Consider the following 17,348-nt stretch of genomic DNA (forward strand, 5'->3'; position numbering starts at 1 on the left):
CTGCTGTCACCTGGTGCAGGTGATGGATTGACATTGCACACTGCTGTACAATAGGATGCACACCCCTTTGAGTAAGGATTGCTGTCCAGCAAGGCAAGCTGCCTACTTGTGCGACTGCATTAAAATCATGGTGATGCAAGACAGGGATAGTGTGAGCATGCATGTAAGCACTGAGTGAGTGAGCTCTAAGGGTGCATGTAATCAGGCTGAGATGTAGCCTGGTCCAATCCATGAGCTGGGTCCAGTCCCTGCATGCACAGTGTCCCTGTTGAAGCCTTTCAATGAGGGTTACCAGTATGCCCTGAAATGCAGATCTATGCTCCCTGAGTAACCTGCATGCTATCGGAGATGTGCCATGACAGGTGTGAGGGGTTGGAAAATCTTTGACGCCAATAGCTATAAATGAGGGCAGCATGTGGGTGGCACCCATGGTGGATGCCCTGAGATGCTGCTTGGTCATACACACCATGGAAGTTCATTTTGTAGCCAATGGAGGAATGAAGTTTTCCACAATGGGTCCCGCTATGTTGTGTTTTCTTGACATTTGTCTTGTTTGGTAAGTTTGGTAAGACAGAAAGCCCAAAATTAATGAGGCAAGTTAGGGCTATTAAGCACGTTGTTAATGAGCAATAGTTTACCTCAATTGGCAGCTCACTGCTGACTACAAAGAAATTTGCCTCATCACTTTTCAAAGCATAAAAGATAGAACAAGATGCTCTCAGCATAAAGACAGTCCTCGCTGGATTCTTGGCTTCTGTCATAAACTGTGCCATTGCCCATGTCATTCCAACCCGCTATAAGAGTCTGCCAGAATATATTATTGACTGATTTTTACATCATTTTTAATACATAATAATTTGGGGTTTGCTCCCAACAGATGAATCAGATATCACTGTAAGTGATTTCAAGGAAATGTTAAGGGAATTAAGAATGGGCAATAAATGTTGACCTTGCCAGCCATGTTCTCATCTCATGAACAAATAAAGAATAAAACAATGTCCAAAGTTGCCCAAGATGGAAACATCTTCAACCCTAAAGCTAAAATTGAAGATAAATTGAGTAAACTGAGTAAAATACCATGGAACAACTCAACAGTAAAATGGGATGAAGACACCACCTCCAAAATCCCTGTTGCTGTCAACTTCAATATGAAGTTGGGAGTCTGAAGCTGGGGTCAGGCTGTATTTACACTCCAATGTCATTATGATGGAAAATGTTTGCTATAATGCCATTGTCATAGTGAGAATATAGGCAAAATTGGGTATTGCAGATGCTGGAGAATAGAGTCAAGATTAGAGTAGTGCTGGAAAAGCAAGGCAGGTCAGGCAGCATCCGAGGTGCAGGAAAATTGACATTTCAGGCAAAAGCCCTTCATCATAGTGAGAATATAGCCAAAAGAATACATGGTAAGCATTTAAGCAGCATACATTATTTTCAACTCATCCATTTTTCCATTATAAGAGCTCACTGTGGCCTCTGACTTTGCTAGCTCTCTCTTTGGACTGAAAAGACTGAAGTTTTCAGAATGAAGTGACATGAATTCCATGCAGACTTCAAAAAGAATGTTCTTTCCCATTTTGGAGTAGGAATCCCAGCAGTACCTGTCAGGAAACCTCTGTATGTATCTTCTCAGAGCCAACTTGGGCCTTTTCAATTTCCTATCAGGATGCAATGTTGCCAAGCCTCAGGTTGGTCACTGTTCTTGCATATAAAATGAAATGCTGCACCGGAATGGTGGCTGTCATATGAAACACACAAGGTCTGTAAGGTCAACCTTCTCTACTGACACTCCTGCTCAAGTCAGACAAGTTACAACCATGCAAAATAAAGTGACAGTTGAGCTGATTTTAGGAACTTTCCCTTCAGTATAGCTATTTGATAAGAATCAAGTATAACTCATTAAAGATTAAAGATCTTATTTGCCTAATTCATCTAGTGTCATCAGACAATTTCTGATAGTTTACTTAGGCTGCTGTGCACCACATTGCTGCAGATTAAAGAACAACAGCCAACATATCGTGAAAAAGATGATACTGGATAATATTTACTGGAGGTTAGATACTTTATTTTGTATACTGAAGATATGTTTCCTAACAATTTCCAGCGCAAAAGTAATTTGGTTTCGAACACAAAATGGTGATCCTTTCAATCTAAGATATCAGCCTAAGAAGTACACAGTGGGACATTAATGTTTTAATGTTTTATCTTGTTCACCTGAAGCCAAACACTTGATTAGAAATGTTAATTCACTGAAATAAACTAGTATATCTCCATGGCATTACTTTTTGTTGATTCTTCAGAAAGATTGAGTTTGATGCTTGTTTTTCTCATTATGTCACAAAAGCTCTCTTTCTCTCTGCCCAGCTGTTTTTCTCTTAACCAATATGTTACATCTATGTGATATCTGGAATTTCCTGCATTAATTTTCTGTCTGCCTGTCTTTCTTTGTTGATCTTTCCTGTCTTGCGAATTTGTGTTTCTCTGTCTCTCTAACGTCTGCAAGATTGTTTGGTGCTCTGATTTTTCTCTCAATAGATATCAGTGCGTTTGTGGTTTGTGGTTTGTACTCTATCTGACCTTTTTCTGGATGATCTCTGTTTCCCTTTGTGTCTGAGCTAATTATTTCTGTCATTAGAATCTCTATGTGCTTCTTACTCAGTTTCTTACGAAACTATGTTTCTCAATGTCCATATAAGGTGAAAAGGAACATTTATGGAGCAGTGATAGTGTCCATACCTCTGGGCCAGAAGCTTTGTTCAAGTCTTCCAGCAGGATTTGTTGGCTGTGGAAGCATGCTGTTAACACGGCTAGACAAGTTGATTGTCAGCCTGGAATAACTTCTAATTTGTCCACACAGGACTTGGGACAGGAAGATGAATCAAGTCCCAATAACTGAAGCTCTGGGCTCTCAGGGTAGTCCACTTTGGTTGGATTGGGGCAGAGCATCAAAAGCTGGACACCAGGGAAAGGGGCAGCACTAGAACCTGTGACTTTTGTCTTTTCCCTGGTTCAAAGGCAGCTAATGAGGGCAGAGTCTCCTAGTGAGCCATTCTGAAGGAAGTAATGGCAAATCCCTTAAGCTAATTCGAAGTACATGGCTCAGGCCTCAGAAAGAATGGCTGAAAAGACAGACAGATATCTAATGTGCACTGGAGTTCCTGTCATAATTCGTTCAATTGTTTAAGTAAAGTTCAACTCATTTCAGGAACATTTTTTGGCAGTTGTTCAAATTTGATGCTCATGTTTACTAATCATACCAAGTACATTTTGCAATAAAACATTTTTGAGTGAGAAAACTGTGTCTACTCTGGTTGCACCTTCGAGGGAATACTCTCTGGTTAAAGACCTGCATCACCACCACTTCTCAAGAGCATAAACAAAGCAACTACGTTGTACTTAAATGGCAGGGCAGGCCTGAGGGACCAAAGGTCAATTTATGCTCCTAATTTATGTGTTCAAATGTAATTTGGGATGAGTAACAATGCTGGTTTTGGCAATAACACGTATAAGCCTGAAAGCAAAAAAAATGATGAAAACATTAAGAACCCTCACATTACATGTCAAGTGACATATCTTGTAAGATGTGCAACCGGACATTTTAGATGTATTGGACATTGAGGAAATAAGAGCTCTTTCTGGTCAAAGGACCTTTATTGCAGCTTGTGCTCCAGAAACTAACCCTCGAACTCTAATCTATCCCATAGAAGCTAAGCACCCTCCTCTGGATTTGTTCCACTACCAACAAGCCAAATTCAATGACTTGTTTGGCCAATGAAAAGGGCAGCAAGGTTTCATTGCCTTTAACTAATCACAGAATGATTACTGTGCAGAAGGCCATTCCCCCATTTTATCTGTGGCAGCTCTCTCTGAAAGCAGTTCAACTAGTCCCATTCTTCTGCATTTTCCTTTAGTCCTACCCAGCTACTCTTCAAAGAATTATCCAATGTTGTTCTGAAAACTCCAAATTAAACTGCCTTTACCAAATGCGAGGGCAGAGCATTCTAGATCCCAACCTTGTATGAGCTAAAACAGTTTTGCGTTTAGTACTTTTGCCAACCACCAGATTCCAATATCCTCTGGTTCTTAACTTTACTGCCGATGGAAGGTTTTCCACCATCAGCTCTCTCCAGACATCACATGATTTTGAACATCTCTATTAAACCTCCTCTCCATCTTTGCTTCTCCAAGGAGGCCACTGCCAACTTCTCTGAACATGGACAGATTAAACCTGTGATCTGTCCTTCCTGATGGCTGTGGTGATCAATATTATTACCACTTGAGTCTTTGTTTGCTCTGGGGCTGGGTCATCGAAGAGCAAGCCACAGAACTGGTAATAACCTCTCTTGTAATATCAACAAACAGACAACTTCTCTGCCATCTCCTTTCTAAGGTGGGACATTGCCTGTGGGACATTATCTTTTTAGGCGGTGCATCAACTTTTCAGCCTTCAGTTTATTGTGCTTTTCATTCTGTTCCTTCTTTCATTCTGTCCTTGTCCGCCTTGTTAACAGCAAGTAGGTGTAAAAGCAGCAAAACACCAATCAGGATTGATAGGCTGACAGTAATTGTACCTGACCTGTGTTTGGTGATGTGCACTAGTTCAGGTGACTACAAATATCTGTGTGCTGAAGATCTGATCCCGATATTAAACGTTAAAAAAGCTGCTGAAACAGAGTCATTGCAGGAAATTCCCTTATGATCTCTGTGCTTTAGGGGACAATATTATGACTTAAGGTTTTAAGTACAGGACTGGAATTACAACACACAAAATCCAGGAAATTTGAATCTAGCACAATTATGTTTCCAGGTTGTTTTTTTCTTGATCATTTATATCATGCTCCCAGCCTCTAGATGCAAATACACAGGAAATCTCCCTTCTCTCACCAGCTTTGTCCTCATTTGTATATTTTGCCATCCCAATCTCTAAATGTTTTGGAATGGGTTCCAGCAATCTGCTGTCACCATCTTAGCATCTATCAGCATCTATTCCAGTCAGATATTTAATTATTTATCATAAATTATGCACACAGGCAGTGAGGAATATTTAATATTGAGCTGATGAAACAGCAGCATTGGATTTTAGGGAAGAAGATAAAATATCTAAGATTAGGTGAGCAGACAATAGCAAGAAATTTCAGCAAGCAGCAGAGGCTTTTTTATTTATATAGCAGGGAGCAGACAGCACCATTAAATTTTAGCAAACAGAAGGGTAATACATTTATTTATTCTCCAGCAAACAGACTGCAGTGAGTTGTAGAAGGAAAAATGAGCAGCAGAAAACATTTAATATTTATATCTAGGAGAACAGGCAGCACCATTAATTTCTTGGAACTAACACGGCAATATATATTTATCTAAAAGGAGCAGAAGGCCTGCTACAAGAAGTGACAGTTTATTTGTTTATCGAAGAAGAAACAACCACAGCAAAAAAAACTTAAGGAGATTTCAAATTTAATATGAAATTAATTTGAGGATGGGGACTTATTTATAAAATGGATAAGATATATAAAAGATAAATCACTCGCCTTGGCGAGAGAAAACAAAATGGAGACCTGTTAGGAGCTTCTTCAAATTGTCATTGCAGTGATCTCAACCTGCATCTACATTGTCATGGGCAAGAGGTTACTTAGGAAAATTGTCATTCTGAATAGTTGTGTACTATCTTAGCGTTGTAACTGGTTGCCATAAAAGTGTTACAAAATATCATGACAACAGCAGCAAGTTTGTGTATATCCATAATTCAATCATATAAATAGATGGGCTATGGTCCCTAATGAAATAACTGTGAAAGTAATTTCAAAAAAGCCGATAAACAATTAAACATTAGGATATTTGTAGTGAGGTAAAATGCAAATGTTTGTAAAATATGTTTGCCATCTGCTTATAATTGGTCTATAATGTTCTCTGCTAAACACAGATGATTAAGCCACATAATTGGTATTAGCTCAGACCATGTCTTGAAGTCACACAATTATATTGTTGTAGTTTATCATTATCTATGATCAACAACCATCATTATCTGTGCAATGTAAGCACCTTTACCTGTACTAAGCTCGTGATAAAAAAGCAATGAAGCAACATTTTAAGAGTAAATATAATCCCAGTAAATATTTCCCCAGTTAATTTGTGTCCTTAAATCCTGACATATGCCACATTGTCACATAGCATTTTCTAGTTAAAAGTGAAGGAAAGTGGGCAATTCCTAAACATTTTCTAATTCTTGTCTGTACCAGGACAGATGATTATATGCAACTAATTTACCTGTGGTCTAGCCCTGTGAAGGAGCATTGCATCTTATCCCATCATGGGACTCATACTGAAAGACAAGCCATCGTCTGGCAGTTTGTTCATGCAGCAATGTCATGAGACACTGCATCATCCTTATGTAGTAAATCTGCATTAAGAATCCATCAGTTCTATTAGATTGTCATAATTCATCTAATTCAGCAAGATTTGCTTTGAAAATACAGTATTCTTTGGTACACAGCTTTCAAACACAAAAGTTGTTTCAAAAAGATCCTTGGATGTCTAGAGTAAATACTGCTCAGTGTAACTCCAAATCCCACATATGGGCACAGTAGATGACTTTTTGTGACTAATATTATTTAAAATATAGCGAATGCTGCAATGACAAACAATGTCTGTGACATGTTTGCTGTAACCTCTGAACTTTATGCAATTATATCACAAAACCTGTGGGAAATCGCAATGGTAGGATTATTTAGCTATTAAAAAAAACATTCCACAATTGTAAATTACTTAAAACATCAGAATATAGTAAAAACACAATTTTAAGAATGTCTTATGCATTTACAAATGCTTTTAAGTTCGGCAAATAATTGAGCTATCTACTCTAAGCAGCTTTGTTTGGGCATAAGAGACCATGGAGACGAGTGAAGGGAAATTTCTACTTGAGCTGATACTTACAGGTAATATGAGTAGGAATAAGCACTCCTCCTGCCATGCGTGAACAGTTGAAGGGATAAATGGATGGGTAAGCAATGAAAGGGAGAAATAAGAAAATAAGTTATTAAGGAGTTTGCACAGTAAAAGTCAGGGGATAAGGATTATACAGATAATGACAAAGTCACCTTGAAGCTTGTTGCCACAAAAGTGCAAATAACATGTCAAATACTGAATTAATAAATCTATGTTGTTTATCTGTCTAATGGAACCACAGTTTAGTTCTTTCATTTTACTGACAACAATTTGAAAGGGAATTATAAAAGGACTAAAAAGGACTGTAATCTGTCTTACGTTAATGCCTTTGGAAAGGTTGGTGTCTTTACGGTTATACTATTCTTAAGGATTGTTTAAAAATCTGTCCAAGAATGGACCACAGAGATCATGGAAGATGGGGAATGAAACCAGTCTCAGACCTAGTTCTGTTACATCTCCTGAAGAAAATAAAAATGAATGATTCTTCATAGGATTGCACAGTGTGTGAGGTGAAGATATTGTAAGCAAATTGCATTAACCCAAAGAAATCTCGAAGGTAAATTATGCATTCCAGGTTGGAAATATCTTACCATGAATAAAATAAAAACAAATTAAAATAACTAATAAATAAAGGATTATTAAGTTTCAAAATGAAACACATATGCAACTACTTTGTAAAGGCCAACATACTAAAATTTGCCATTCTAGCATTTGCCAAAATGACAAAACTGTGCACTAATCTGTAACATATGCGTGATATACTTGAACAATTCTGAACTAGACAGTGTCTGTCATGGGAAAGAATGATGCATCATATCATTGAAATTCTACTCCAGCTCGTCAGCCCCAGAATAACATCCTATGAAGGATACGATGATCTACTTGCTGGCTCACTCAACAGTGAACGATGGTGTGGAATTGAGTAGACTTGGGGGAGGCAGAGGTAAAAGGAAATAAAAAGAATCTGTACAACTGAGGAGATTTTCAACAAGATTATATCTAGTGTCAGTCCTGTTTATTTCATTTCATGTGTGGCGTTAAAATAGCTCTGAGTCATTTCTACCAGTAACCTTCTGTGAGTTGCATTAATGGTAAACTCTAGAGCTTGCTGCAAAAACTGATTAAATCAATTCTTCTTCTGCACAATTATCAGCACAGTCAATTGATCTTCCATAAGCCACATCATTCGTGATAGAATTTTCTTCCTCAGTTTACAGAACTAAAGCTGACTTAAATAAATGCAAATTCAATTTAGTAGTGTTTTGGAAAGCTACAATACCATCAATGGGAATTTCTTTTATTATTATTCTCAGAAAATTATTTTTGTACTTCTTGTATCAAGATTACTTTCCTGTTTTTGTTGTCTAACTGAAGGCAGAGGAACATTTAGTGACATATTGTTGTGGAAAGTATTCCCTCTTTAGACAGGGAAAAATAAAGGCTTATCAAAAACATCTTTGATGTTTGATAAAATGTCTGTTTTATTGTGTTTAGAGAGCCTTAATTTGGTCTCTTGTCTCTGCTAGGTCATTCCAGTGTCAACAATTGTGACAAACACTGTCACCCTGATTCAAAGAACTGGAGCTATGCTAGGTCTGAAAATAGCTTTCAAGTCATCTGACCTTCAGAAAAGCAGATTACCGACTAGAAATGTCTCATTCTTCTGTTTACTACTCCTTAGAGTGTTCCCCATCAGGCATGCTTCCAAGTGATCTAGTCAGGAGCGAGGCCTTAGTTGAATGCTTTATTTCAACATAAATTTAATACTGTTAATTAAAATGTTTGATGAATCCATTGTCTTCTACTACACATAGAAGTGCATAGAATAAAATTATTTTTTATTTCTCTCTAATTTTCTCCACTTAAAATTATATGAATGCCTACATAACCAAACATAAAAATGAATGTTTCAAACTTTTTATTTTTGTTATGATTTCCATTCTTATGTCTCCTTCCGCCATGTCCAAGTCTTTCAATTGAATTGATAACAGGTATCCTTTGAGCAGGTCTCTGCACTCTGCTGTTTAGTGTGGTCAAGGTGTCGCGTAAATTCCTTTGAGTGGTTTGTGTGGCCATTTTCCCAACTTCATCTAGAAGTTAATACCAACCCTCAAGTTGGTATCTCCCTTTGTGAGAGCTGGCATCAACAAGTCATTGTTGAATTAACTATGGGCATGAACCTAGAGGGCCTTTAGATAAGGCACCACATATTTGGTAGACTCATATTGATGCACAGTATGGAAATAGACCCTTTGGTCCAACTTGTCCATGGTGACCAGATATCCTAACCTAATCTAGACCCATTTGCCAGCACTTGGCCCATAGTGACGAAGAATGTTGTAGGCTACAGAGAGACATAGATAAGCTGCAGAGCTGGACTGAGAGGTAGCAAATGGAGTTTAATGCGGACAAGTGTGAGGTGATTCACTTTGGTCGGAGTAACCGGAATGCAAAGTACTGGGCTAATGGTAAGATTCTTGGTAGTGTAGATGAGTAAAGAGATGTCGGTGACCAGGTACACAGATCCTTGCAAGTTGCCACCCAGGTTGACAGGGTTGTTAAGAAGGCATACGGTGTTTTAGCTTTTATTAATAGAGGGATCAAGTTCTGGAACCCTGAGGTTATGCTACAGCTGTACAAAGCTCTAGTGTGGCCGCACTTGAAGTATTGTGAACAGTTCTGGTCACCACATTATAAGAAGGATGTGGAAGCTTTGGAAAGGATACTGAGGAGATTTACTAGGATGTTGCCTGGTATGGAGGGAAGATCTTACGAGGAAAGGCTGAGGGACTTGAGGCTGTTTTCGTTGGAGAGAAGAAGGTTGAGAGGTGACTTAATAGAGACATATAAGATAATCAGAGAGTTAGATAGGGTGGACAGGGAGAGCCTTTTTCCAAGTATGGTGAAAAGCACGAGGGGGCATAGCTTTAAATTGAGGGGTGATAGATGTAGGTCAGATGTCAGAGGTAGTTTCTTTACTCAGAGAGTAGTAAGGGTATGGAATGCTTTGCCTGCAACAGATGTAGACTCACCAACTTTAAGTACATTTAAGTCGTCATTAGACAAGCATATGGATGTACATGGAATAGTGTAGGTTAGATGGGCTTCAGATTGGTATGACAGCTCGGCTCAACATAGAGGGCAGAAGGGCCTGTACTGTGCTGTAATGTTTTATGTTCTATGTTCATATTCCTCTAAACCCTTCATATTCATATACCCATCCAGGTGCCTTATAGTGCATAAGATCTGAATAAGTGGAGTCGGGGGGGATAAACTGGGCTCAAGACATAAAGCAAAGCACAGAGCTAAAGGGTAGTTATTCACTATGGCAGAAATGGGAATGGGAATCCCAGAGGATCAGTGCCGAGACCACTGTTACTTCCAATTTATAATGCTCATTCAGAAACTAAGAACATAATTTTTAAATTTGCGGTCAAATAATAAATTGGGGTGAGAAGTGCATATTCAATATGGAAGTGAGTGGATAGCAACAAATTATAAGGAGGTAGGAATGAATTTGCAAGACAGGATCTGGTTGCAGTGTAAGGTATCTCATTAGCTGACTGGAAAGTCAACAAAAGAGCGACATTGCCTCTTGTCAGGAAGGTTGATGAATCACATGGGATCACATGACATGGCATCAATTGACAGAGGCATCAGCAGGCGTCAGCTTTTGCCTAGAATTGAGGCCATGGGGATGGAAGCCACATCCAGTGAGAGTTTTAACAATTTAAAAGCTAGCAGCTCTTGAGCTCATCAGCTCCAGAGATGAGGCTGTGGCTGTTGCTGGAGGATCATTCTTAGACTCCCAGGATTGTAGAGGTCCCCAGTGTAAATCCTGTCTCCAGGTAATGGAGACAGGATGCCTAGCACGAGGGGACATAGCTTTAAATTGAGGAGTGATAGATATAGGACAGATGTCAGAGGTGGTTTCTTTACTCAGAGAGTACAGGTACTCAACCCATTATCCAAAATCCCAAAATCTAAAAAGATCCAAAATCCGAAGGTTTTTTGTGAAGTTTTTTTTCTCATTATCAAGGTTGTTTGGCATGCAAACAGTTAACCCAACTCCACACCCACTCGATGCATGTCACTCAGATGCGACATGAGGGGGGGCGTGGCCCAGCACTGGCAGGCCTCAATTCTGTCTCAGAACCTATAGTACTCATAGTGAGTCTGCTCTTTGGTAAGATCTTTAAAAATTTCACCATCAAACTGTCACTTATTCTGAAATACGAAAAATTCTGAATTCCGAAAACCAGTTCGTCTTGAGCATTTCAGATAAAGGATTGTGCACCTGCAGTAGGGGCATGGAATGCACTGCTACAACCGTTGTAGACTCACCAACTTTAAGGGCATTTAAATGATCATTGAATAAACATATGGATGAAAATGGGATTGTGTAGGATAGATGGGCTTCAGATTGGTTCCACAGGCTGGTGCAACATTGAAGGCCGAAGGGCCTGTAGTGCGCTGTAATGTTCTATGTTCCATGTAGTGCTTGATGCCTCAAAATATATGACAACTAGTCTGTGTGAATTTGACAGTTGCCTTGTCAGGAATTCACTGCAATGTTGCCCCCTGAACCTCCATTGATAATTTCGCCCATTGTGTGTGTTTCCATTTGTTTGTTCGAGAAAATCTAGCAGGGATCAACATAAGCTAGCCACAAAAAAAATCAGAGAGAGATGTGAGCATGTGGAACTATTTCCACAGTTCAAAATATAGGTACAATCAAAAGGAGGGGAAAATAAACATATGTGGAACATTGAACTGAGGATGATGCTATCCAAGTTGGATGAGAAAAGGTGGGAGAAGTTTTGAGTGGACCCCAAATCAAGATTGGATATGCTGCATATCTTATGTAATTCTTACAACTTACAACTTGTCTCTGTGCAAAATCAGAAAACATCACAAACAGTACTACATAAAGATATGTGCAACATGCCAAATGAGAAACCACTGAAAAATGGCACTATTTCAAACCCTGGGAGTATCCTCATTATATCACAACAACTTGTATTGGTGCTTAGGTGTAAGTAGCCATGTTTATATTCATGATAATAAACCAACGCAGATGTCGACTTTTTCTCTGGAGTTTTTCCGGGGAACCTGATACACTTTGTGGTTTTAGAAAGTAGGATCATTTTGGAAAAGGGACTGTTAAATAAAAGCAAATAATTATGTTTGAGCTTTTTTTGACTGTGTGCATCATTGGGCAGAAAGTAGATTTCCTATGTAATGAGTAGAAAATGAAATAACAGAAAGAGATTGAGAGATTGAGGGGCTGGAGAAAAATAAAGGCAAGTTTGGGATTTGAGCAAACAGACTTGTGGGTTTTTGTGGCTGTAGATTCTGTGCTTGTTAATACTGTTTTCCCAAGAAAAGTACCATGATAAAAATCCAATTCTAAACATCACAGATTATAACAATGGTACAGTCTGCCCATGAAGTTACCTGAAATCAAATCCCAATCATTTGGCTTTACAATTCAGTTCAGATCTTCCTCCACAGTCATCATGTAGGCAGCAAACCTGACTTCCCTGAGGAATTCAACTCTCGATTGTTGAGAGATTGGGGCAAAAATAAGTTTGATAAGCAGTGGAGAAAAGGTTTTTATTTGTAGCATTGCAACTTGCGATGGTAGTGGGTTGCTGATGGAGATGGGAAATTAAACCTTGTCAGTAGATGTCTATTTTCATCATTGTCCTAACTATAACAATATAGGAAACAGGTACATGTCGGCTGAAAGAATTTTTAACCTGCCCCTGGAGAGTCCCAATCCTGCCACTACCTATTTATTTTGCTTAAGGGCCATTATTATCCTAAGGAGGATTTTAGCTAAGTACTTAGTGAGTACAATTGAATGCCAAACACTTTCAAAGTGACATCTTCATCAAGGACAGTGCAAATGTTAAATGGTCATTAGCAAAACTGGCAGCACAGCCAATCAATGATTAAACACCCAGTAAAGCGTGATAGCCAAGGGAAAGAACCAGCTGGTTTAACAGAGAACCAGCTGGTTTAACAGAGAACCATTTATCTGTCACATTAAATTGACTTAAAATGTATTTGGTACATTATACATTAATGCAATTCAGTTCCCTGTTTTGCTTCACACAGATTTTTTTTTTATCAATTTAAAGACCGAACTATGACTTTGAAGTACACTGACTATTTGTCTTTTCACGTGAATGTTAAGCTTGGGCACTGTGTTTCAAAAAGACCAAGGGGCTCTGTACATTTATTAAAGGTGTTATTCCTAGTAATCCACTGAACAATTATACTACAGTATCCTTTCAGGTGATGAGTGTTATTTTCAGGTCAGCCATTAACTGCGGTGAATCCTGCTCCCTAAACTATTGCCAGAGTTGACATTTAAATAAATCAATTACAGACATTCAAATTTTGAAAGCAGGGGCTCTAGTATTTTTTTTCAATGATGCATTCTAGTAGTGTAATGATCCTGCTGAAACCTTGATATTCTCTTCCATTGTATCTGAGCTACAGGACTTTGTTTCCTTGTAAGAAGTTAGCTTCACTGAATAATATGACAAGTTAAATTCACAACTTTAACTTTCTAAGTGCTGCAATCCTATCTGTGACCTCGACTCTCACTGAGCACTCCCAGTGTTCAAAGGAAGGGGATTGTTGAAGTTGGTTCTTAACATTTGTTACAATATCAGCTCCCATCTCTGAAGTACTGCAGACATTTTTAATTTGTAATGGCAAAATGTGTATCTTAGAAAAGAAGGGCTAATGCAGCCACGAGTGGATGTAAATTAAGTGGCTGTCCAGAGAGAGAGACCGATGGGATGTAATATCTAAAAGTGTAAAGAAATTTCAAACAAACTGAACTGTGACCTCTTGTGACTACAATGATAATAAAGACCTAATGATCTCCAGGCTGCCCCTGCTGATCTTGTTCCATAGCAGACACATTTTCTAATTTTTACTTTGAAGAATACAGAAGGACAGGGTTTAAAAACAGTTTCAATTCTATTCGAGTGGACCAGTGAGACTGAATACTTTTGTGTATACCAGCCAGGATTAGAGTGTCAGCATGTTGTAGTGGCCACATTCAAAGAAATATCTTTGAATATGACCATTCAAAATCCTGAATATCCTCTAGCTACCGTTTGTTGCAAGTAAAGACCCTCTCTCTCTCTCTCTCTCACTCTAAGTGCTGCAAAGCAGTTAGAAAGGAAACAGGATGACAAAGGAGTCTCTTTCACCCTGAATGTTTGAATTCAATCACAGTGAAAAAGAATCAGAACAAGAGAATCTGAACTAAACTGCAAAACTAAGGATCATGAAGCTGATTGTTCAACTCCCGCATCAACATTACCAGTTACCACCAATGTATTGGTAGCAATCTTCAAGAATTTGCTCTTGAAGAACAATTCAGGTACTGAACCCTCTTTTTGCTTTTTGCCTCTCGTTTACAACCTGTGTATATGTATTGTGTTAGTAATTCCTCTTGCAGGTAGTAATGAATCAACTCAAGCATTTTGTTCATTCAAGAATGCGCAGCGAAATAACTCCTTTTAAAAGATATGTTCATTTGGGTGTGTAAGAAAGGTATTTACAAGGGAAGAGATCTTTTCTTAAAATTAACCTTGTTGTAACCAACCAAGGGGGTCGGTGAATAAAGAAGAGATGTCAGTTTAACAGTTTAAGGCAGTCTGTCTCGAACTGTAAAGAATTGGAGAGCCTCACCCAGCATCCTTTTGTAAAATATTATAGCTCCAGATTTTTGTCCAATGCTTCTACTGAGCATGGCTCTCCATTGGAAGTGCAGGATCAGTTAATTTAGTTTTTACCGTTTAAACATAGAGCAATGATCAGTGCTGTAGTGACATTTATTTACAATATATTATTAACCACTTGGATAAGAAAAGTGAATGCATTATAGTCAAGTTTGCAGATGACACAAAAATCCAGATGGAAAGGCAAGTGGTAAGGATGACACAAAGAGTCTGCAAATGGATACAGACAGGTTAAGTGAGTGGACGACAACTTAGCTGATGGAATAAAGTACGGGGAGGTGTGAGGTTATGCACATGTGAGGTTGGCAGGGAGAACAGAGGAGCTGAATATTATTTAAATGGAATGTCACACCTGATGAGGTGTCCAAGAAGATGCAAAGGGAGAAAATGTAAACTGAGCCTGTGAGTATTTCAGACAATGAACATGATGATCAGAAATGACAGCAGTCTTGCAGAGACACATATTTGCACTTTTCCACTTTCAAGAATATACAAGAGCATGGGTCAAAGGTGAGCTTCAGCCTGATCTGTGTGTGCTAGTGGTCTGATATCCTCATGTGTGGACTAGAGTGCTGTGAGGGTCACAGTCCTGAGAACAGCCATTTAAATCATGCTTGCACTGTAGGTTAAAATAAAGGGAAAATGATTCTCAGCCAGTCACTATAAAATGGAATCAGGACAATAGAGTTTCAATCAACTTGTAAAGCCAAAAATCTCAAAACCTACTGTTTAACGACCAATGCCAATGCATTGGCCACATCCACGTTTAACAGCGATAATGTTCAATCTTCAGCACAACACAAACAATTCACAGATTGATCAATATGTCTTCTTTTTCACTTTTCATCTTTCTCAGTTTATCTCTTATTTCTATTCTCTGAGTCTATGTATTACTATTTCTTCTCTTGTTTAGTAACTAATAAACTCATTCTTTTTGTTAATTCATGAAAGCTTAGTTAAATTGGCTCCTTTTACATGCAAGTTCATTTGTGTCTGGGAGAAAAGTATCCACAAAGGAAGGAATCCTTTCAAAATTTACCTTGTAACAACCAACCAAGGGGGTAGGCTAATAACTAAAGGGAACCAGCTCACCCTTCTCAGCCAGGAGCTTACTGGCTCAAGGTATCCTGTTTGGAACGGTAATAAACTGGAGACACTCGCTTAAAGACTGGCCCTAACAGATAGAACATAGAACAACACAGCGAAGAACAGGCTCTTCGGCTCTCAATGTTGCGCCGACCTGTGAACTATTCTCAGCTCGTCCCCCTACACTATCCCATCATCATTCATGTGCTTATCCAAGTTTTGTTTAAATCTCCCTAATGTGGCAGAATTAACGACATTGGCAGGTAGGACATTCCACGTCCTTACCACTCTCTGAGTAAAGAACCTGCCTCTGACATCTGTCTTAAATCTATCACCCCTCAATTTGTAGTTATGCCCCCTTGTACAAGCTGACGTCATCATCCTAGGGAAAAGACTTTCACTGTCTACCCTATCTAATCCTCTGATCATCTTGTATGTCTCTATCAAATCCCCTCTTAGCCTTCCTCTGTCCAATGAGAACAGACCCAAATCTCTCAGCCTTTCCTCATAAGACCTTCCCTCCGGACCAGGAAACATCCTGGTAAATCTCCTCTGAACCTTTTCCAATGCTTCCACATCCTTCCAAAAATATGGCGACCAGAACTGTACACAATATTCCAAGTGTGGCCACAGTTCTAAATACAGCCAGTAATTTGAACATTAAACATTCCTTCGGAAGAAAATCACTGATAAGACTGATTGTAATGTTATTAGTTGAGAGAAAAATGTTGGTCAGGAAAATGTTATTTCATTCAATATTGTGTTTGATCTAAACAGACAAATGGAGCAATAATGTAATGTGGACAAATGTGAGGTTTTCCACTTTTAAAGTTTGTGAGAAGATTTGTAGCTCGGGTGCTCGTTGTTGTGGTTCTGTTCGCCGAGCTGGGAATTTGTGTTGCAGACGTTTCGTCCCCTGTCTAGGTGACATCCTCAGTGCTTGGGAGCCTCCTGTGAAGCGCTTCTGTGATCTTTCCTCCGGCATTTGTAGTGGTTTGAATCTGCCGCTTCCGGTTGTCAGTTCAAGCTGTCCGCTGCAGTGGTCGGTATATTGGGTCCAGATCGATGTGCTTATTGATTGAATCTGTGGATGAGTGCCATGCCTCTAGGAATTCCCTGGCTGTTCTCTGTTTGGCTTGTCCTATAATAGTAGTGTTGTCCCAGTCGAATTCATGTTGCTTGTCATCTGCATGTGTGGCTACTAAGCTTAGCTGGTCATGTCGTTTCGTGGCTAGTTGGTGTTCATGGATGCGGATCATTAGCTGTCTTCCTGTTTGTCCTATGTAGTGTTTTGTGCAGTCCTTGCAAGGACTTACATAGGACAAACAGGAAGAGAGCTAACGATCCGCATCCATGAACACCAACTAGCCACGAAACGACACGACCAGCTATCCTTAGTAGCCACACACGCAGATGACAAGCAACATGAATTCGACTGGGACAACACTACTATTATAGGACAAGCCAAACAGAGAACAGCCAGGGAATTCCTAGAGGCATGGCACTCATCCACAGATTCAATCAATAAGCACATCAATCTGGACCCAATATATC

General features: G+C 39.1%; 1 protein-coding gene across 6 annotated transcripts in view; it reads right to left on the bottom strand.

The window, feature by feature from the left end:
- The window catches only part of LOC122560178 (receptor-type tyrosine-protein phosphatase T-like), a 1,397,629-nt gene that overhangs the window by 248,288 nt on the left and 1,131,993 nt on the right, over positions 1-17,348 (bottom strand). For 4 of the 6 annotated variants that reach the window (XM_043710562.1, XM_043710557.1, XM_043710556.1 and 1 more), the window contains one exon: positions 6,928-6,957. The exons of the other annotated variants lie outside the window; for them this stretch is intronic. In XM_043710562.1, the coding sequence (XP_043566497.1) occupies positions 6,928-6,957 (30 nt within the window). The remainder of the gene's footprint in view (positions 1-6,927; positions 6,958-17,348) is intronic. 6 annotated transcript variants of the gene reach the window in all.

Source organism: Chiloscyllium plagiosum, chromosome 20, assembly GCF_004010195.1.
Source record: "Chiloscyllium plagiosum isolate BGI_BamShark_2017 chromosome 20, ASM401019v2, whole genome shotgun sequence".
Taxonomy (NCBI): Eukaryota; Metazoa; Chordata; class Chondrichthyes; order Orectolobiformes; family Hemiscylliidae; genus Chiloscyllium; species Chiloscyllium plagiosum.